The sequence below is a fragment of the Malaclemys terrapin genome, chromosome 3, assembly GCF_027887155.1.
Source record: "Malaclemys terrapin pileata isolate rMalTer1 chromosome 3, rMalTer1.hap1, whole genome shotgun sequence".
Taxonomy (NCBI): Eukaryota; Metazoa; Chordata; order Testudines; family Emydidae; genus Malaclemys; species Malaclemys terrapin.
In genome coordinates, this window is record NC_071507.1 from 25,556,598 (window position 1) to 25,575,644 (window position 19,047).

At 41.7% G+C, this 19,047-nt stretch overlaps 1 protein-coding gene across 9 annotated transcripts in view; it reads left to right on the forward strand.

Annotated features, from left to right (window-relative positions):
• Positions 1-19,047, forward strand: part of CCDC88A (coiled-coil domain containing 88A) — a 364,297-nt gene that overhangs the window by 79,597 nt on the left and 265,653 nt on the right. For all 9 annotated transcript variants that reach the window (XM_054023155.1, XM_054023156.1, XM_054023161.1 and 6 more), the window contains one exon: positions 3,035-3,143. In XM_054023155.1, the coding sequence (XP_053879130.1) occupies positions 3,035-3,143 (109 nt within the window). The remainder of the gene's footprint in view (positions 1-3,034; positions 3,144-19,047) is intronic.

The window sequence follows — 19,047 nt, forward strand, 5'->3', positions numbered from 1 at the left end:
TATAAAATCACATCTCTAAAAAAAATCCTTGCATAGATTTTTAGATGCACAATCATCTTTAGCCTTAAATGCTTGGATCTTCAGACATATAGTTTTTTAAATAAATCCTTCAAAAGAGCACCCTTATCTAAAATACACATTTTAATTTTAATTACTATAGTTAACAGAAAACTTGCTTACAAAGTCTTCCTGTCCATCCCTTTCTCCCTTCACCCCCCCGCCGCGTGTCCCGTCCCCCCGCTGAAGAGAGCCCTTAAAGGAACAACACCCCTTTCCTTCCATGTAGCTGGACAAAGAGTTTCCCTTTCTTTACTTCTGACTATCTGATGAACTAGTTTTAAGAGAACCCTTCAGCAAAATCAGTACCTAGTAAGATATAAAATCCTTTGTTAAGCCTAAAATCTTTGGAAACATATTTTTTAAAGTTGGTGAAATTTCATAGACATGTCTATTGTTATGGAGGTCACACAAAGTAAATTAGTGTTCCCTTTTTCTAAAAGCAATGAACATTGTTATTAACCCACTAAACCTCTGTGACTGATTAATTTAAAATAATGTCTTTGTTTCAGTGAGTTAAATATGTAGTAATCTGGAATGATTCCTTTATGAAGGTTTAAGAGTACATTTTAAAATATAAAATCAGCTTAGAAATACTGATTCAGAAAATGTAAAACAAAGAACTGCATCATGTATTCCATAATATCTCATGATATTACAGAGACAAGGAGGGTGAGGTAGTATCTTTTAATGGACCAACTTCTGTTGGTGAGAGAGACAAGCTTTTAAGCTTACACTGAGCTCTTCTTTAGGTTTGGGAAATATACTCAGAGCACGGCTACACTTGCAGATGTAGAGTGCTGTGAGTTAAACCCGCCTTCGGAGAGCGCAGTAGGGAAAGCGCTGCAGTCTGTCCACACTAACAGCTGCTTGCGCCCTGGCGTGGCCACATTTGTGACACTTGCAGAGGCATTGGGAGCGGTGTATTATGGGCAGCTATCCCAGCATGCAAGTGACTGCAACGTGCTTTTCGAATGGGGGAGGTGGGGTGGAGTGTGACAGGGAGTGTGTTGTGTGTATGTGGGGGAGAGAGAGTGGGTTTTGGGGGGCTGAGAATATATCAGCATGCTGTCTTGTAAGTTCAGACAGCAGCAGACACCTCTTCCTCCCCGCCTCTCTCTCTCTCTCACAGCATTCCACACTAATCTGTCTCACAGCACGCTTATCTGTCTCAGAGCAGAAAAGCAGCCATCTGTCAGAAACGGAGCTTTCAAATGGCATATCCGCATTCCTACAGCGAGTTCAAAACGATGAGAAGAGTGGCCACTTGACTTAAGGGGATTATGGGACATTTCCGGAGGTGATCAGATTGCAGTAATGCAACACCTCGTCTACACTGGGGCCGTGGTGCTCCAGTGGGGGCGCAGCAAATGTTATTCCACTTGCCAAGGTGGAGTACCAGCAGCGCTGTAGCTGCAGAGTCAGAGTGTTCTACGTGTCTTGTCAGTGTTGATGGGGAGTGAGCTAGTGCACCTGGGGCTGCTCTAATGTGCTGTAACTTGCAAGTGTAGCCAAGCCCTCAGTGTCAAAACTAAATGCAAAGTGGAACAGATTGTTTAGCATAAGTAGTTAACACACAGTTCACGGGACCATTCAAAGTGAAGTGACCTGTTAACACCTCCACAATCATAGGAGGGAAAGGAGAAAAAAAAAAGGCTTAGAGGTGAGGGCTTCAGTGGATTACAGATAATTGTAATAAACCATAAATCATTGGTTTTGATGTGCGTTTGTCCAGTAATTCTTCCTCTGGGTGGCCCATGAAGAGATTGGGATGTTGGGGAGCAATCCTAGTACCCCTGGCTGTTCTCATGGTTTGGACAAAGTGTTTGTTTTGTTGCTGAATGTAATATTGTTAGAGGTGAGGATGAAATGGATGAGTTTGGCAATGTCTTTGGGGTGGATATCTGAGTGTTGTCCATTATCTTGTTGATATTTAAGGCAGGCAACGATGATGTCATTGTGAGGGATATTGGTGTACAGAGAGGTGACGTACAAGGTGGCAAGCTTTGTGTTCTGAGGGAGGTTGTTAATATTGTGGAGTTTCTGGAGGAAGTCGGTTGTATTCTGGAGGAAGCTGGTCCTTTGTGCGGTGAGTGGTTTGAGGATGGTTTCTATGGGGCCTGATATTCCTTCAGTAAGAAGAGTGCATTGGCCAGATATGATAGGTCTGCCTGGGTTCCCTTGTTTGTGTATCTTGGGAAACATCTGTAGAGAGTCACACACTTTGTTACTTTTGTAGGCTGAGTTCATTGCACATGCTAGAGGCTCCTTGCGTCCCTTCATTTCCATCCCACAATTTGTAATTTATTAAATTCTTTCTTTTCTTTCTATCTGGGAGATAAGTCATTCAGGATGTCAACATTTTAAACTCTATTTGGACAATGGGCAAAACTGAGAGGGGAAGGGGGTGTTAAGGTATTAATGGCTGTTATCAATGGTTCTTTGATTTGTAGATAATCACAGGCCTAATTAAAGCTAATGGGTGTGTAACCAGATGCCAGGGTCTCTATATCTCCTATTTTTCCCCTTCCAGTTCTCACCAAAAAAATAAAGAAAAATAAGTCTAAAAGCATTTGTGTGCTTCAGAATACACTGTTAATATTTTCCAGTTGGAATATTTTATCAGCTTAGATAACACAAGATCCTTAGTTTTTGTAAATTGACTTCAGTGGAGCTATGACAATTTATATCAGCTGAGGATCTGTTCTTATCTTTAGCAGCAGAGTACTGTAAATTGATATACAGTAGAACCCTGTTTATTTGAGCCTCCATTATCCGGCACTCTGTATTAACCGGACCGTGGCTTGGGGTGTCAGCCCCAGTATTCACAGTAATTAGTAATTGTACTGGATGTTTCAGATGATTGGATTTGTCAGTCATTTTCTATTTCTACTTGTTTAGAGAAAGATCTAAAAAATATGAATCTTTCAGTGTAATATCTGTTGGTAATTAATTTTATTTTTCTTTTTTCTTGCAGCAACCCTAAATCCACCAGTCAGAGAGTAAATAAGAAAGTCAACAATGATGCGTCACTTAGGATTCAAAATTTGTCTATTTTGGTGAGACAAATAAAATCTTATTATCAGGTAATTTTTTCTCTTGCTGCCTTTTATGTAGATTTTTGAACAAGTTCTTACTAAATTTTCAGAGATGAGTCCAACAAAAGCAAGATGAGCAATTAAAATCACAACTGTATGAGTTTATATTTTTCAGTTTATCTTTTGGTCAACATTTACCACTGTTCAGTGTACACCTGGTTCTGGTGATTATATTCCAAAGTAGGAAGGGGATCTGAAAACAACTAACATTTGAATTATTGATCTGTCCATATAGCTATTCACTGTTCTGAGTTGCTCTCATATTAAATCATTTAATGTCAATCAGCAGCCTCTGAATCCACATACCTTTTGTGCAAATAAGGGATAAGTATATCACATATGAAATCAAAGTCTGCCAATTGCCCCCTGGTTTATAACGACTTTCATTAAATTTTTATTACTGTTGTAGGAGCTACTTAAATTTTTTGTTTGATTTTTGTTTGTTTTTATCATCTGGTTGAGTTTCCCTAACAGGAAGTACTTGATAAACGCAGTGATGAGCTAATTCTACAGCTATAGCTTAGCTATTTTATTTTATTTTATTTTATTTTAATGTGATAGAAGGCATAGTATTGTGTGGGCAGACTGTGTGCCCCCACATAGTCCTGCTGAAGTCATTGCGGTTCTTTAGGATATGGGAGTCTGCCTATAATCTATACAATGCACAATACAGGATTGGGGATTTAGTGAGGCACTATTTTACTGTTCATTGATTTTAATAATAACCTTTTGTTCCTGTATCAGAGGGGTAGCCATGTTAGTCTGGATCTGTAAAAAAGCAACAGAGGGTCCTGTGGCACCTTTAAGACTAACAGATGTATTGGAGCATAAGCTTTCGTGGGTGAATGCCCACTGGCAATACATTTGTTAGTCTTAAAGGTGCCACAGGACCCTCTGTTGCATTTTATTCCTGGATCATTTGTATCATCTTGGACTACCATGTTAAATAATCTGTCAATCGAATGTTGAAATCAATTGAATGTTAAGATGTGTCATGTATGATTATTGTAAGTATGTGTCTGCCTGATGATGCTGACATGTCTGGCAACTGTAAAATGATCATTTATAGTGAAGGTAAAGTTCTTCGAGTCCTCGCACTTGTCCATTACATTGTAGGTGTGCGCATATCTCATGCGTGAACATTGGAGAGTTTTCCTTATCGGTATCTGTAGGGAAGCCGCCGCTCCTTCAATTCCTTCTTACCCTCTGTGGTCAGTAGTTGGAGCCTCTGAGTTCACAGTTTGTTGCTTGAGAGCTAAGTTGTGGGTACTTATCTTACCTTTCCTAATAGTTTGCTGGCTGAGATAACCATGGTATTCCAAGCTCTGTTGGTTTCCCACCAGGTAGCCTCTGCTTCTGCCAGTAATCAAGAACCACCATGCATGTGCTGCATCCGAATCTTCAAGGGCTCCACCTCAGAGTGTGGTTCATCAGTGGTTAGATGTAGAAGAGGTGCATTACTCAGTGGTAGTTCAGGATGTTCTTCTTAATAGCAGGAAGCCTTCTATAAGGGCTACTTACCTGAGTAAATGGAATGTTTGTCTTTCTGGGCAGCTTCCTGGAAACGGTCAACTTTGCACACATTTGGCCTCAAGTATTCATTAATCCTATCATAACCAGATTCTTTAAGATTATATAGATTATTCCCTCTTGTTTGTGACCTGGAGCCGACTTGGGACTTAAATTTAGTATTGTCTGCCTTATGAGTCCCCCATTCAAGCCCTTAGCATCTTGTTCATTTCTGCATCTCTCAGCCATCACCTCAGCTAGCAGAGTGGGAATAACTGCAGACACTTGTCACGGATCTGCAGTACTGTTTTTTATAAGGACAAAGTCCAGCACAGATCTCATATGAAGTTTCTGTGTAAGGTGGTTTCGCATTTCCATCTTAATCAACCTATATTCTTATTTGTTTTTTCCCAAAAGTTCTGTGCTCACAAGACTGAACAAAAGCTGCACATCCTAGATGTGCATTGAGTTTTGGCTTTTGACCTGGACAGAACAAAATCTTTCAGGATCTCTACCTAGTTATTAGTTTCCTACATGAAACACACAAAGGGTCACCTGATTTTGACTCACTTGCAAAATGGATTACCGGTTGCATCTTTATCTTATGCTGCAACGGACAGGAAACTACCTGAAAAGTTGACAGCACCCTCTAGTTGACAGCTCATGTAGCCTCGGTAATATCTGTAGCGCACATCACTATTGTATGTTTGTAGAGTAGCGATGTAGTCTTCTGTCCACGTTTATTATGTTCTCACCACTGTGTCAAGAGATAAAGAGACGATGCAAAGGTAGAGAAACCTGTCTTGCAGTCCCTCTTCTGCTCAGTCTCTGACCCCCACCACCTTTGAGAACAACTTGGAAGTCACTTACTAGTGTAATGGACTACAAGCACTTGAAGAAAAAACAGGTGTGACACACTTACCTCAAAATAGCACCCTGTAATCCCCATATTCATCATTCATATTCAGTTGTGATATTTCTTACAAACTTGCCATGTAAGATATAATATGAAAGTTTCCTACAATGTAGGAAGGAACAAAGCAGCTCTGCCAAGGAACCTTCAGCAGAGGATTGCCGAGTACCTCCAGGAAAGTTTCCTAGAGATCTCTCTGGAGGAGTCCCGTGAGATCTTGGCATGCATTAATCCCCTGTTCTGCCGTACTAATTAGGTGCACAGGGAAATGTCTGGCACACAGAAACAGAGCCACCCTTGTACATTTCTATACCCTGAACCTAGCTCCGCACTACACAAACCACAGCCACTTACCAGGCGTCTCCTCTCCTGCTTCTAGCTCGCCAGAGAGCAACTGCTGAGATTGGCTAGATGCCTCAGGAGTCATGAACAGTTCCCACCGAGCGATACCGCTGGGGGCTCCACGTAGTCATCTAACTCCACCTCTTCATCAGTGACTTCGTCCTCCGGGTTAGGTCCTCTTTCCACCACCTCCAGGTGTGCCGAAGTATCCACAGGACTCTTGGTGGTGGAGGTGTGGTCACAGCCAAGGATAGTGTCCAGTTCCTTATAGAACTAGCAGGTCTTGGGTGAAGCACCAGAGCGACAGTTTGGCTCCCTTGCCTTATGGTATGACTGCCTCAGTTCCTTTATCTTCACTCTTCACTGCATTGTGTCTCAGTCATACCCCTTTTTGCACAACCCTTAAGAAATTTGCCTGTAGGTATCAAAATTCCTATGGCTGAAGCGCAGCTGGGACTGCATAGCCTCCTCTCCCCAAATACTTAGCAGATCCAGCAGATCCACAGTGATCCAAGCGGGAGAGAGTTTGCTTCATGGAGCCGCCACAGTCACCTGGAGAGATGTGATGAAACCTCTCCATGCCGAGCAAACAGGAATGGAATTTCAAAAATTCCTGGGGCTTTAAAGGGGCAGGGACGGATGGTAGTTTACCTGTCTGCAGGGCAGTGGAGTTCAAACTGCTGACCAGAGCGGTCAGGATGGGCATTGTGGGACACCACCTGGAAGCCAATTAAAGCAGAAAAATCAAGTTTGGTGTCTACACTGGCGCTTTGTCGACAAAACTTTTGCGCAAAAAGCCTTATGTCTTTTGTCGGGGTGGTTTCATTTTGTCACCACAACAGGGCATTTTTGCCACCAAAAGTCACATCATAGTTTGTATGCATCCACTGTTTGTCGACAAAAGCTGCCTTATGTCGACAAAACTCTGTAGTGTAGACAAGGCCCTAGGCACATGGACTAAGGATATAAAATAGGGGACAATGGCACCATGCTTTGGAACTTTCTCCTCCCCCACCTATGGAAGCAACAAGAATGCTGGAAAGACAGAAGACTTCATCTGAGGAGACTTGTCCCAGGCTTGAGAGAGGCCTGTTTATTATGAACTGTAACATCCAGTGGGGTGGGAAAACTGCTTGATCTAAATACTGCCTAGTGTAATAAAGTTTAAGATTTAGATAGTGCACTTATCTTTTATTTTCTTTGGTAACTATTTCTGATCTTTTATGCCTACCACTTGTAATCACTTAAAATCTATCTTTGTTTCTGTGTGTTTTGCCTTCCCACATCCACACACGATATGCTCAGCAAAACCCCTTGTCCACTCAGTCCAGACTCCTGGGTGGTTTTCACAACTGCTTTAGTCTTAAGTGGGGGTGGGTTGGGAAGCTTTGGGTTAACTCATCCTGAAAGTTATATTAATTGAAGGGTATGTTCACATGCATTCTCAAAAAGGTTTGTGATTCAAGCAGTCATCAGTATCTCTCAGCATAACAACAGTAAAACTTTCCATTTGGTTTCAGTGGCCACAATTTCACCAAGACTGCACAATTCAAGGTGGTTTTGTATTTCCGGTTTTCCTATTAAAGATCTACTTGCATTTATTACAAATAAATGGGGGTTGTACCTAGTCAGTTTTTTAATTGGCATGAAGTGGTACTGATAACTCTGTATATGGCACTTTTCACTTTGAGTTAGCACAGTGCTGTGGAAGTAACTTGGGTACTATCTTTTGTGTGAAAAGTAAACTTAGGTCTTTCCCACTTGTTGCAGATTCTCTGGCACTTTTTACAAGAACAAGGTTAATCATGATATCCTGGCCAAATTCCAGTTTGGGAAATTATCTCTGTATCCATATCTGGATCTCTGTATACATGTGTCATAACTATAAAGGGAAGGATAACAGCTCTCCTGTGTACAGTGCCATAAAATCCCTCCTGGCCAGAGACTCCAAAATCCTTTTACCTGTAAAGGGTTAAGAAGCTCGGGTAACCTGGCTGACACCTGACCCAAAGGACCAATAAGGGGACAAGATACTTTCAAATCTTGGGGGGGGGGGAGGTTTTGTTTGTTCTCTTTGTTTGGAGTTCATTCGCTCTTGGGACTGAGAGGGACCAGACATCAATCCAGGTTCTCCCCATCTTTTAAACAAGTCTCTCATATTTCAAACTTGTGAGTAAAAAGCCAGGCAAGATGTCTTAGTTTTACTTTGTTTTCTCAACTTGTACATGTACCTTTTACTAGAGTGTTTATCTTTGTTTGCTATACTTTGAACCTGAGGCTAGAGGGAGGTCCTCTGAGCTCTTTAAGTTTGATTACCCTGTAAAGTTATTTTCCATACTGATTTTACAGAGATGATTTTTACCTTTTTCTTTAATTAAAAGCCTTCTTTTTAAGAACCTGATTGATTTTTCCCTTGTTTTAGATCCAAGGGGTCTGGATCTGTATTCACCAGGGAATTGGTGAAGGTCTCTCAAGGCTACCCAGGGAAGGGAATTAGCTTTGGGATGGTGGCAGCGGACCAGACCTAACCTGGTAGTTAAGCTTAGAAGTTTTCATGCAGGCCCCCATATTTGTACCCTAAAGTTCAAAGTGGGGAAGCAGCCTTGACAACATGAGTTACCATTTCCAACTGAAACTGTTTGGGATTCTTGCTTCCTATCGTAAATTGTTTAGTGTTATTATGGTGTTTCACTCCAGCATTCAGGGCCTTGGTTCTATGTGTCAGACATTCTTTTCCAGTGCATTCAGCATGGACAATGCTGACAAAAGTTTTGGACCTGGTCCCAGGCAGGGACACACCCACCTGCAACTGAGCATGGTAGGGGAGCATCAGAGTCAGATGACTCTTCTCACTAGGGAAAGTGAGGGAAGTAGGGATTCCCAGACAAAGACATACTAAAACACACACGAGAGAGAGTGCAAATAGAAAACCACTGTTCAGTGTAGCTAGATAATCTAGAAATATTATCGTTATTTCAAGAAAAAAGGTATGCTTGGTATCAACACTATCTGAAACTGTTTTACATCATAAAGAACTGTCAACATTAATTGAACCTATTGAGAATTTGTTTTTGTTCAATTGGAAGAATAACTAGCCTTACAAACATGAAATTATTGATAATTAGAATATTTTGCATATTCATTTGAGACTGTTTTTAGAGTGTGATGTCATTAACATAGAAAGTTCACTCATCTAATTCTGCTTAGCACCTTCGCCACTGAAAAAGAGAAAAAAACAACTGTGTAACATCTGTTAAATAATTTTAGATGGTTTTATCAGCTCAAGACCAAACTGCACTGTTGCAATCATTAAAAAGTAATGATTTGGTCTTAATTTTAAAAACCTTATTTCCTTTACATACAACAATAGTTTAGTAATATATTATAGACTTATAGAAAGAGACCTTCTAAAAATGTTAAAATGTATTACTGGCATGCGAAACCTTAAATCAGAGTGAATAAATGAAGACTCGGCACACCACGTCTGAAAGATTGCTGACCCCTGGGCTCTTTCTGAGCAGTTGTACCTTGCCCAGCAGTCCAACACCGGCGAGCCTGATGCAGGGGAAGGAACCTCTGGTAAATATGCAGTTTGCTTTGATATTTCAGGGGCAAATCTGTTCATTTACTGTTTTTTAATTGGGTTAGCAATAACCATTAAAGGTAGAGTTGCTCTCTGCTTCTTATTCTCCTGTACAGACAGGCAGAGAGGGCCCTGTGGAACAGTTTTTTTTTTTTTAATGTGCATTGGGATGTCCCATGAATCCTCAGTAGAGATGGTGAGGAAACTTCCCTGGAGCTAGTCTGCAATCCTCTGCTGAAAGTTTCTTGGGAGGGCTCCCTTATTTCTTCCACCATGGTAGGACACTTTACCACGTCAGTCAGCAATTATTTCAGGGGGCACCATTGCTGCTCACAGCCTAGTAGCATATGTACCCACTCTGCAGCCAGACACATGCAGGAGCTCTTCCCTTTCAGCCTCCATTACCCACAGGAGTGAGATATGAGCTAAAATCATCATCACCTGTGGAAAATGGTGCCAGTATTCAGTTGAGTTGCCCTAGCCGCATATACTTGTGCCTGTGTGCTTTCCCTCCCTCCCTTTATTATCCCAAATCACCCCTGTCTCCCCGGGCCATACTTACTGAGGCTGGGACTGCTGCTATGCTCTATGAGACCCAGGGGAAGTGAAAATGTAGTGCTTGTAACTTGCATTGATCAAGGGGACGCCAGCGGAGCAGGTCAGCCAGATAAGGAGGAGAAGAGAGAGGATGCGAGACAACATATTCCAAGAGATCCTTCTGTGGATACCGACCAGAGGGCTTGAAGGAGTACCCTTTCAGACAGAATGGAAAGGGGGAGTGTGGAGAGGAGAAACACGCAGCAAAAGGACAGAGACATGCAGCAGGATATGATACCATTTCTCAAGCACCGGATGGACATGCTGGAGACTCTTATATACCTTCGGGTCCAAGTCACCCGTGCTTGCTTCCCATTGCAGCCTATCAAAAACTGCATTCCGGGACCTCCCTCCCCTTCCCCCCCACATTCCACATATGTTCCCAGGCCGCTACAGTATCCCTACCACTCCACCCTGAGGGAGAGTACATACAATCACAGCTGCATATACACTGACCTCTGAGAAACATGGTTAGTGTATGTGTTTTTGAAATGAGAATGACTGTTCTTTCCCTTCAAAGGTTATTTTCCCTGTATTTATAAAGTTTTACTCATTTAAAATTATGTTTGCATCTGTTTGGAATAAAAATCTGTTTATGAAAACTTAATTAATATTTATTAGTTCACAACATATGGGGGCTGGGACCGACAGCATTCAAAGATAATAGCAATAGGTTCATTTGAAGTGTCATAGTACCAAACACAGAGCACTCATTACAAGATTCATACTGGGTTGCTAAAAAAACAATGCCAAGCAGCGCACACGACAACACACATTACTGTAGTTCACTACTGAAATGGTCTTTCAACGCCTCCCTGAGCCGTATAGCTTCCTGTTGAACTCTTCTTATAGTCCTGGTATCTGGCATCTCAAAATCAGCAGCCAGCTGTTTCACGTCCGTGCTCTACCCTTGCAGAAACTTCTCCCCTTTTGCTTCACAGATATTATGAAGCACACAGCAGGCAGCTATAACCATGGGGATTTTTTTTCACTAAAGTCTAGTCACATGAGTAGACAGCGCCAGTGTCCTTTCCAATGGCCAAAAGCACATTCAGCAGTCATTCTGCATCTGCTGAGCCTGTAGTTGAAGTGCTCTTGGTGCTGTTGAGGTGGCCAGGGTATGGGTTCATGAGCTACGGGAGTAAGGGGCAGGCTAGGTCTCCCAGAATCACTATTGGCATTTCAACATCCCTAATGGTAATCTGGCAGTCTGGAAAGAAAGTCCCTACTTGCATCTTTCTGAAGATGCCTGTGTTTTTTAAGATGCATGCGTCATCCACCTTGATGTCAGTAAAATGTGTCTGGTTATCCACCAGCACTTGCAATACCATAGAAAAGTAGCCCTTTCTGTTGATGTACTCGGAGGCAAGGTAGTCTGGGACCAAAATAGGAATATGCATGCCATCTATTGACCCACCCCAGTTTGGAAGCCCCATTGATGCAAAACCATTCAGAATGTCCTGCAAATTGCCAAGAGTCACAGTCTTATGTGGCCCTGCACACTTGCATCACAGCAGTCCCCATGGTGGATTTCGCAACTCTGATTCCCAACTGATCAGTAGCAATTCAATCTGGCATGGCCAGCTTCCATACAGCAATCACGACTTGCTTCTCCACCGTGAGTACAGCTTCCATTTTAGTGTCGCTGTGAAGGAGGGCTGGGGCGAGTGCCACATGCAGTTCCATGTATGTGGCTATGCGCATCCGAAAATTATGCAGCGACTACTCATCATCACAAACCTGCATAACGATGCGATCCCACTGCTCAGTGCTTGTTTCTCGGGCCCACCATCTGCAGCTGCTCTGTGAATGATAACAACAACCTGGAATTGTTTCTCTCTATGTCCGTCATCAAGGCAGCCTGCAAGGCATCGTCCTATTCCTTGCAGCTCCTCTGGTATCTCTGAAAATACTGAAGGACCAGGTGTGTTGTGTTTGTAATGGTTAGCACAATACTGAAGAGCAGTGCAGGATCCATGCTTCTTACAGAGCTGGCGGAAGCGTGGGTTTTCAGGGCTTTGGAAAAGAGGAGTGAAACATTATGAGATGCAGATAATCTAGGATGGAGAAAACTGCATGTTGGGACATTGAAACCATGTTTCTAGACACCCCTGCGTGACTTGTTTGCCTCCGTGAGGCTTTGTAATTCCTTCCCAAACACCCCGCACCAGAGTGGTGAGTTGCACAGTGGGATAACTACCTACAGTGCTCTACTTTCTACATCTATACAAGCGTTGCCACTGAGAATGCGCACCACATTGATGTAATTTAGGTTGACTTAATTTTGTAGTGTAGACATGCCCACAGAGTGTCACAGCTAAATGATGGAACAGATTGTTTAGCATAAGTAGTTACATATTTCAAGGGACCATTCAAGGTGAAGTGGCCCATTAACACCCCTCCATTTGGGTGAATGGTGTGTGTGTTAATGGACCTCTGCACCTTGAATTGTCCCTTGAAATAGATGTTAGCTACTTGTGCTTGGGATTAGTTGGGTTTGGCTTTTTTTGAGGGATGGGAGTGAAGGTGGCAGATGTTGTGAATATTATTTTAGCTATAGTGGAAAAACATTGAGACAGGAAGGTGGAGAAAGCATTAGATTCATTTAATATCCAGAAGTCTGTTCTTAGCCAGATCCCCTCAATTGAGAATGCTTTGTCTCCAACTCTCACATGCTTTGTTCTGGATTTTGTGATCTTCATTGTTCCAGAGGAACATATCTTTCTTGGCAGTTCATGTAGATATGAAGTTTTCAGAAACACCTCATTCCGATTTTCAAAAGTGCCTCAGGGCTTATCTATATGTTCAGCGCTGCAGTGGCTCAGCTGCACTAGTGCAGCTGTAGTGCTTTAGTAAAGACGCTACTATTCGGATGGGAGAGCTTCTCCTGTCAGTGTAGTTAATCCACCTCTGGGAGAGGTGGTAGCTATGTCAACTGTGGTTAGGTTGGTATAACGGTGTCGCTCAAGGTTGTGGATTTTTCACACCCCTGAGCAACATAGTTTTATGCCAATGTAAGTTTGTAGTGTAGACCTGACCTTAGACCCTTAGGAGGAGCCTGTGTCTCACTGAAAGTCAGTCATATTTATGAATCTAAATACTTAAATCTCTTTTGAAAATGTGACTTAAGCTTCTTAGTCATTAGGCATTTTTGAAAATATTACCCATTTTTCCAATGTAGCTGGGACTTGATCTGTTAAGCGCCTTGAAGATTTAAATTAGCAGCAGAACTGTATAGGGATCCATTGAAGGAATTGGAGCACAGACATGATGAATTTTGCCTAAACTGTGGAAGAAGGGGGCAGCTGTATTTTGCATTAGCTGGTGCCTTTGCATTATTTGCACATTCAGCTTTAGATACAGTGAAATACAGTAATTAAGTCTAGAGGTGAAAAATGCCTGTACCACTGTGACCAGGTTCTAATCCATGTGTCGGCGTGGAGTTTCCTAGCAAGAAAATGAAAAAGACACTTCGTTATTGATTCTGTGTGACCATCCAAGTTCAGTGATAAGTCACACAGGACCCTTGGGCTTTGCATCACTTTGATTAGTGGGAGCAGGTTGATTTCACTGGAAAAATGGAAGAGGATAGTGTCCTTATTAGTTTCCCTCTGTCCAGCCATCATCACTTTGGTCTTGCCTGAGTTGAGTTTGAGCCAGCTCTTTTTCATCCAGGAGCTAGCTTGTAGAAAATGTTAGCTTTGTTGTATCAGTGGGAAATGAAATATAGTTGTCATCAGCATATAGTTGACAACAAAGCCAATATGCCTCATTATCTGTCCAAGTGTTCTCATAGTAAAGAGAACAGAGAAGAGTATGGATCCCCAAGGGACTCAACAGGTGACAGTTTTTGAGGAACAGAAGCAGTTACCCATTACCATTCTGGAGAGTAATGATTTGGAGTCATTGTAGTGCTGATCCAGCTTCTCAAGTTTTGTCATGTAGGCTAGTCCCAGAAGTAGTAGCCCCTTGCTCCTCTTTTTAAAAAAAAAAAAAAAAAAAAAGAAAAGAAAAAGAAAATCCAGCAACCTGCTCAAGCAGCTCTGTGCAACCAACATTGCTCAGCTTACAAGTAAAAGGGTGATTTTTAAAAAAATAGACAATATAGCAAATTGAACCGAGCTTCTGAAAATCAATGTTTTTTCTGCCTTTTACATCACCATTAATAAAGATTCTGAAATTAGAATTTAACTGACAATTTTATTCATGAGCGAGGCACAATAGAAGCCAGCTTTCTTCCATAGCTGTATTGACCGTGCAGTGTTAACAGTAGTACAGTTTTGTTAATAAAGTAAGCAGGTATGGCCCAAGACACAACTCAAGCAGATAGGTTGTGTGAGAAAACACGTTTTTATGTATGCATATCTCTGGCCAAAACAACACCTTAAGTAAGGCCACAGCAAAACTGGATAATAAAATGCTAAATCTGTCCTTGAGACAGAAGATGGTGCATAACTTAGGTTACATTTAATGAGTTTCAAGCTTTAGGTGGTGATGACTACTTACTATTCTTGAAAGAAAAGATTATTATCGTCGGAGAAAAACAGAGTTCTCACTATTTGTTTAGGTACAGCAAGTCAGATGCTTTATTAACTCTCACAATTGCGCAGAGGGAGAGAGCTAAGCAGGTCTCTCAACAGGTAAACAATTACAGCAAGCATTTATACCTTTTGTTACAGACAATAATGAGCAACAGTTGCATTTTGTTTATACATAGGCCATCTTGATATCTCATTTCCTCACTTGTTTTGACTCTTGCCAACATACAATATTTTCTATACCTTATCTACACAAGGTCTTCTACACCTTATCTATACCAGGTCATAATGACTTCTTACACAGTTCTTTCTCACCCGCCTCACACAATCCTCGCTTCTACAAATCTCGTGTTATCAGGGTTACAGTTAGCCTGACTCTTGCTAACGAACTGTCATGTATTGCATCCCCTTCCTGTCAGTTCTTTCTCTACTTCCACATTATGTATTTTTCTTTCTTTTTTTAAATTCATATAGTGTCTGCAGTCTAATAAAACATTTAATTGGATACCTTGTTTTTGTGCAAGCATGTGTAATTTTGTGGTGAAATATTTTAAGTTTCATTCTTACCGTTAATGCTCTTATAACTTTTATACTCCATAATTTTATAGTCCAAACCAGTAGACATCTTCTTCCAGAGAATGAAAATTATCCCATATAACATTTCTTTCCAAATTGTCTTAGTTTTGTCTGTCAGTAGCTGAGCAGTTCCATAGATACACAATCTTTTCTGTGGAATTATATGGAAGTATATTCTCTATATTTAAAAGAATATTAGTGCTAGTAATTCATCTCTCATGACTTCAGGAAGTAGGAAATAAAATTAGTGTGTATGTACAATAAAGGAAAATAATTTAATCAGGAAATTGATTTTAATGTCAAGGTTCAAAGGGATTTTAAACACAGTTTAAAAAAGTTAACAGTTCTGTAAAATATCTTTCTGGGGTTATTTTGGTTGATTTTAATTTCTAATTTTTTAAAGCCAGGAGCTGTTCTCTAATATTGTGTCTTTTCTATAACAATAGTATAGTCAGCGTTTTTATTTGGCCTTTTCTGCTCAAAGTTACCAGGGGCGTGTGTGTGTGTTGGATGGGGAGGGTTAAGAGGATATATATATTTGAAAACAGGTAGTGTTTCCTCCTATTGTTGATGTTCTTGTTACCACTTCAGAATATTTGTAGGAAAGAAATAGCAACAGAGTCAACCTCTGATCAAGCTTTGATTGCAGTTCAAAGTTGAGGTGATTAGGCCCCCATGATTCATTGAACACTACTCAGTAGGACTTGGAATGGCATTCATATCGTCAGATTTTAGAGGGGCAGAAATAGACAGCTTTAGCAGCAGCTTAGTAGTAGTATAACAAAAGTTTTGGCCAAAAAAATCAAAGGATCTTTAAGGAGTCACATTACCCTTGTCCTACAACTGTACAGAGAGTTGATGTATAGTAGTTACTTATAGTTGTATTACAGCCACTTTGTAGTACTCTATGCAACAGATTTGCAGACTAGTTAAAACCTGTTTAGTTGACTATATAATCAAGAAAGAAAAGTCATGCAAATGGTTGGCAACATTTCCAAAAATGGTAGTTAATGTATCACTTCAGGCTGCTCTAATTCATGCTAAGGGGTCTAGCCAAGCATGACAGACAGTGCAGTATTGTAAGAGTATAAAGGTGAGCATTACATCACCTTTACATTCATCTGCACTAATATAAACTGAGTGCTCCTCAGCTGTGGCCAAAAGATCCAGCCCTGTATTTTTAAAATGCTTTCTGTTTAACTAATTTAAGATGTTAGCAATATAAAAAAGAAATGTTGTTTTTTAAAATACATAATTTTTAGCCTGGTAGTCTCTCTTCAACAGGTAATAGTTGTAACACGTATCATTATCTTTGTCATCTATTGTCCTTGTTTCATTTAATTAAATCTTCTGCTTTTCCTTTAATTTTTTAGCCTTTTTTAATGGGAAAAGAGCAAAATTGTTGAATTTAGTCTTTTTGTCAGGATCGCAGATATACAGAAATCATGATTATTTATCAGAAATTTTTTATATTAACTAGGCCAAATCTACCACCTAAAAATTTTCTGTAACATTTACTGGGCCATGTAGTTCAGGGTCTTTAAAAGCTTAAACAGCTGTTACTATCAATAAAACTCTGCATCAAGTGGTTGGTCCTTTTACTGAGGGAACTTGCTTTTTCTGCTGTCTACTGTATACTCACTTAAGGCATATGCAACACATGTCTAATTAGTTTTACTCTAATCTTAATCAGTTGAGCTATAAATTTGCTCATCCCTATACCGTGTGTTGAAAGCTGTGTTACCCATAAGTGTTTAGCTATAGCTAAGAATACTTGCAAGAAATCCCACTTTCAGGTGTAAAACTCTCCTACAGTACTTAACTTAAAACAAGGCCCATCCTCAAAAACATCATTTTTAGATTTGCTGCATCAAGTGAATTAGCATTTCTGATTTTGATTCTTAAATTTGCTCTCTTACATGCAGTTAATCACTAGAGCAGAGGTTCTCAAACTGTGGTCCGTGAACTCCATTCGAGAAAATGAAGGGCCACCCACCTAATTAGTGGAGCCGCGCAGGCGTGGCTCCACTAATTAGGTGCCTGGACCCTGGAGAAGACGCACATGTGAGGTGGTGGCCTTGGGGGGAATAGGGGGTAGGTGGGAGGGGGCAGTGGGGTCAGAAGAAGGGGTGGAGGGAATTTGGGATGTGCAGGGCTGAGGCAGCCAGAGAAAGAGGCGATTGTCCCCAGCTCCAGGGCTGCAGCTGCTGGGGAGAGACTGCCCTCCTTCCCAGCCTCAGCTCTGTGGCTGCTGTGGCGGGGAAGAGAGGGGGAGAACCCCCTCCTTCCCAGCTGCAGCTTGGGGGCTGCCGCGGCAGGGAAGAGAGGGCACATCCATCGCATTAGAAAGGTAAGATTACTGATATTAAAATATGTGTTGTGTGCTTTTATTTGTAGAACAAAACCCATTAATTATTAAGGTTTTTTTTATATAGCGCTTTTATCCAAAGTGCTTTATAATAGCTCATGGTACAAACAACATTTGGAAAGATCGTTAAGTGATCCGCCAAGACCCTCAACAATTTTCAAGTGGTCCGCAAAAAAAAAAAAAAAAAAAAGTTTGAGAACCACTGCACTAGAGTGTACTTGCATATTGTGTGTATGTTGTATTATATTTTGTGTTGGGTATTGGTATTGTACATATTGCTGAATCTGTGCCATAATGAGAAATACAAAAATGTTACTTCAAAGCTTCACATGGGGTGGCGTCTGCTGTGGTATGAACATCTGGGCTCTGAAAGGAAACCACTCTGCCTCAAAAGAATTAGGTTCTGTTTAGACTGGGGATTTGCCTTGATTACAGCTTTCAGTGCATCCGACGAAGTGGGCATTCACCCACGAAAGCTTATGCTCCAATACATCTGTTAGTCTTAAAGGTGCCACAGGACTCTGTTGCTTTTTACAGATCCAGACTAACACAGCTACCCCTCTGATACTAGTGACCAACTGTCACTGTAGGTGACTTAGCACTCCCTAGTGTAGACAGTCTTACCCCTGCTTGAAACCAGGCTAAAATCTCCTGGTGCAAATAGTGATTTCACCTCTCTGCACTCAGAATCATACTAGCGCAGCTACACAGATGGCTGGTCGTTAATAGTGTTAATTGTCACAAATCCACGTCCAGGTAAGCCTCCAAAAGTATGTACTTGGAAATAAAGGAAAGTGGATCTTCTTCTTCGAGTGCTTGCTCATATCCATTCCATTAGGTGTGTGCGCGCCGCGTGCACGATCGTCGGAAGATTTTCTACCCTAGCAACACCGGCGGGTCGGCTGTGGAGCCCCCTAGAGTGGCGCCTTCATGGCGCTGAATATATACCCCAGCCAACCCGGCGCCCCCTCAGTTCCTTCTTACCGCCCCTGACGGTCGTTGGAACTGTGGAGCGCGGCATAGCTGTTCTCCACTCTCCCTAGCTTAGTTAGTTATTCGCAGTTATAGTTATAGTTATAGTCATAGTTCTAGTGTTTATAGTTAAATAGTTAAATAGTTTTAAAAGTTGTTCTAGTTATTATAGTAGTTCAGGGGATTAAGGGGGTCGTCTCCCCCTTTCTCCCCCGGCCGCGGGCCCTGGCTCATGCCCAACGCTCCCGGCTTCAAGCAGTGCGCCTCCTGCGCTAAGCCTATGCCCACGAGCGACCCGCACGACTCCTGTCTGAAGTGCCTGGGAGAGTCCCATCAAACAGATAAGTGCAAGATCTGTAAGGCCTTCAGACCAAGGACCAAGAAAGAGCGGGACTTTCGGCTCCGGCAACTCCTGATGGAGGCGGCACTTAGTCCGGACGCTCCCTCTACAAGTCAGGCCCCGGCACCTAGTGCCTCGGTGCGCAGTGCCCCGG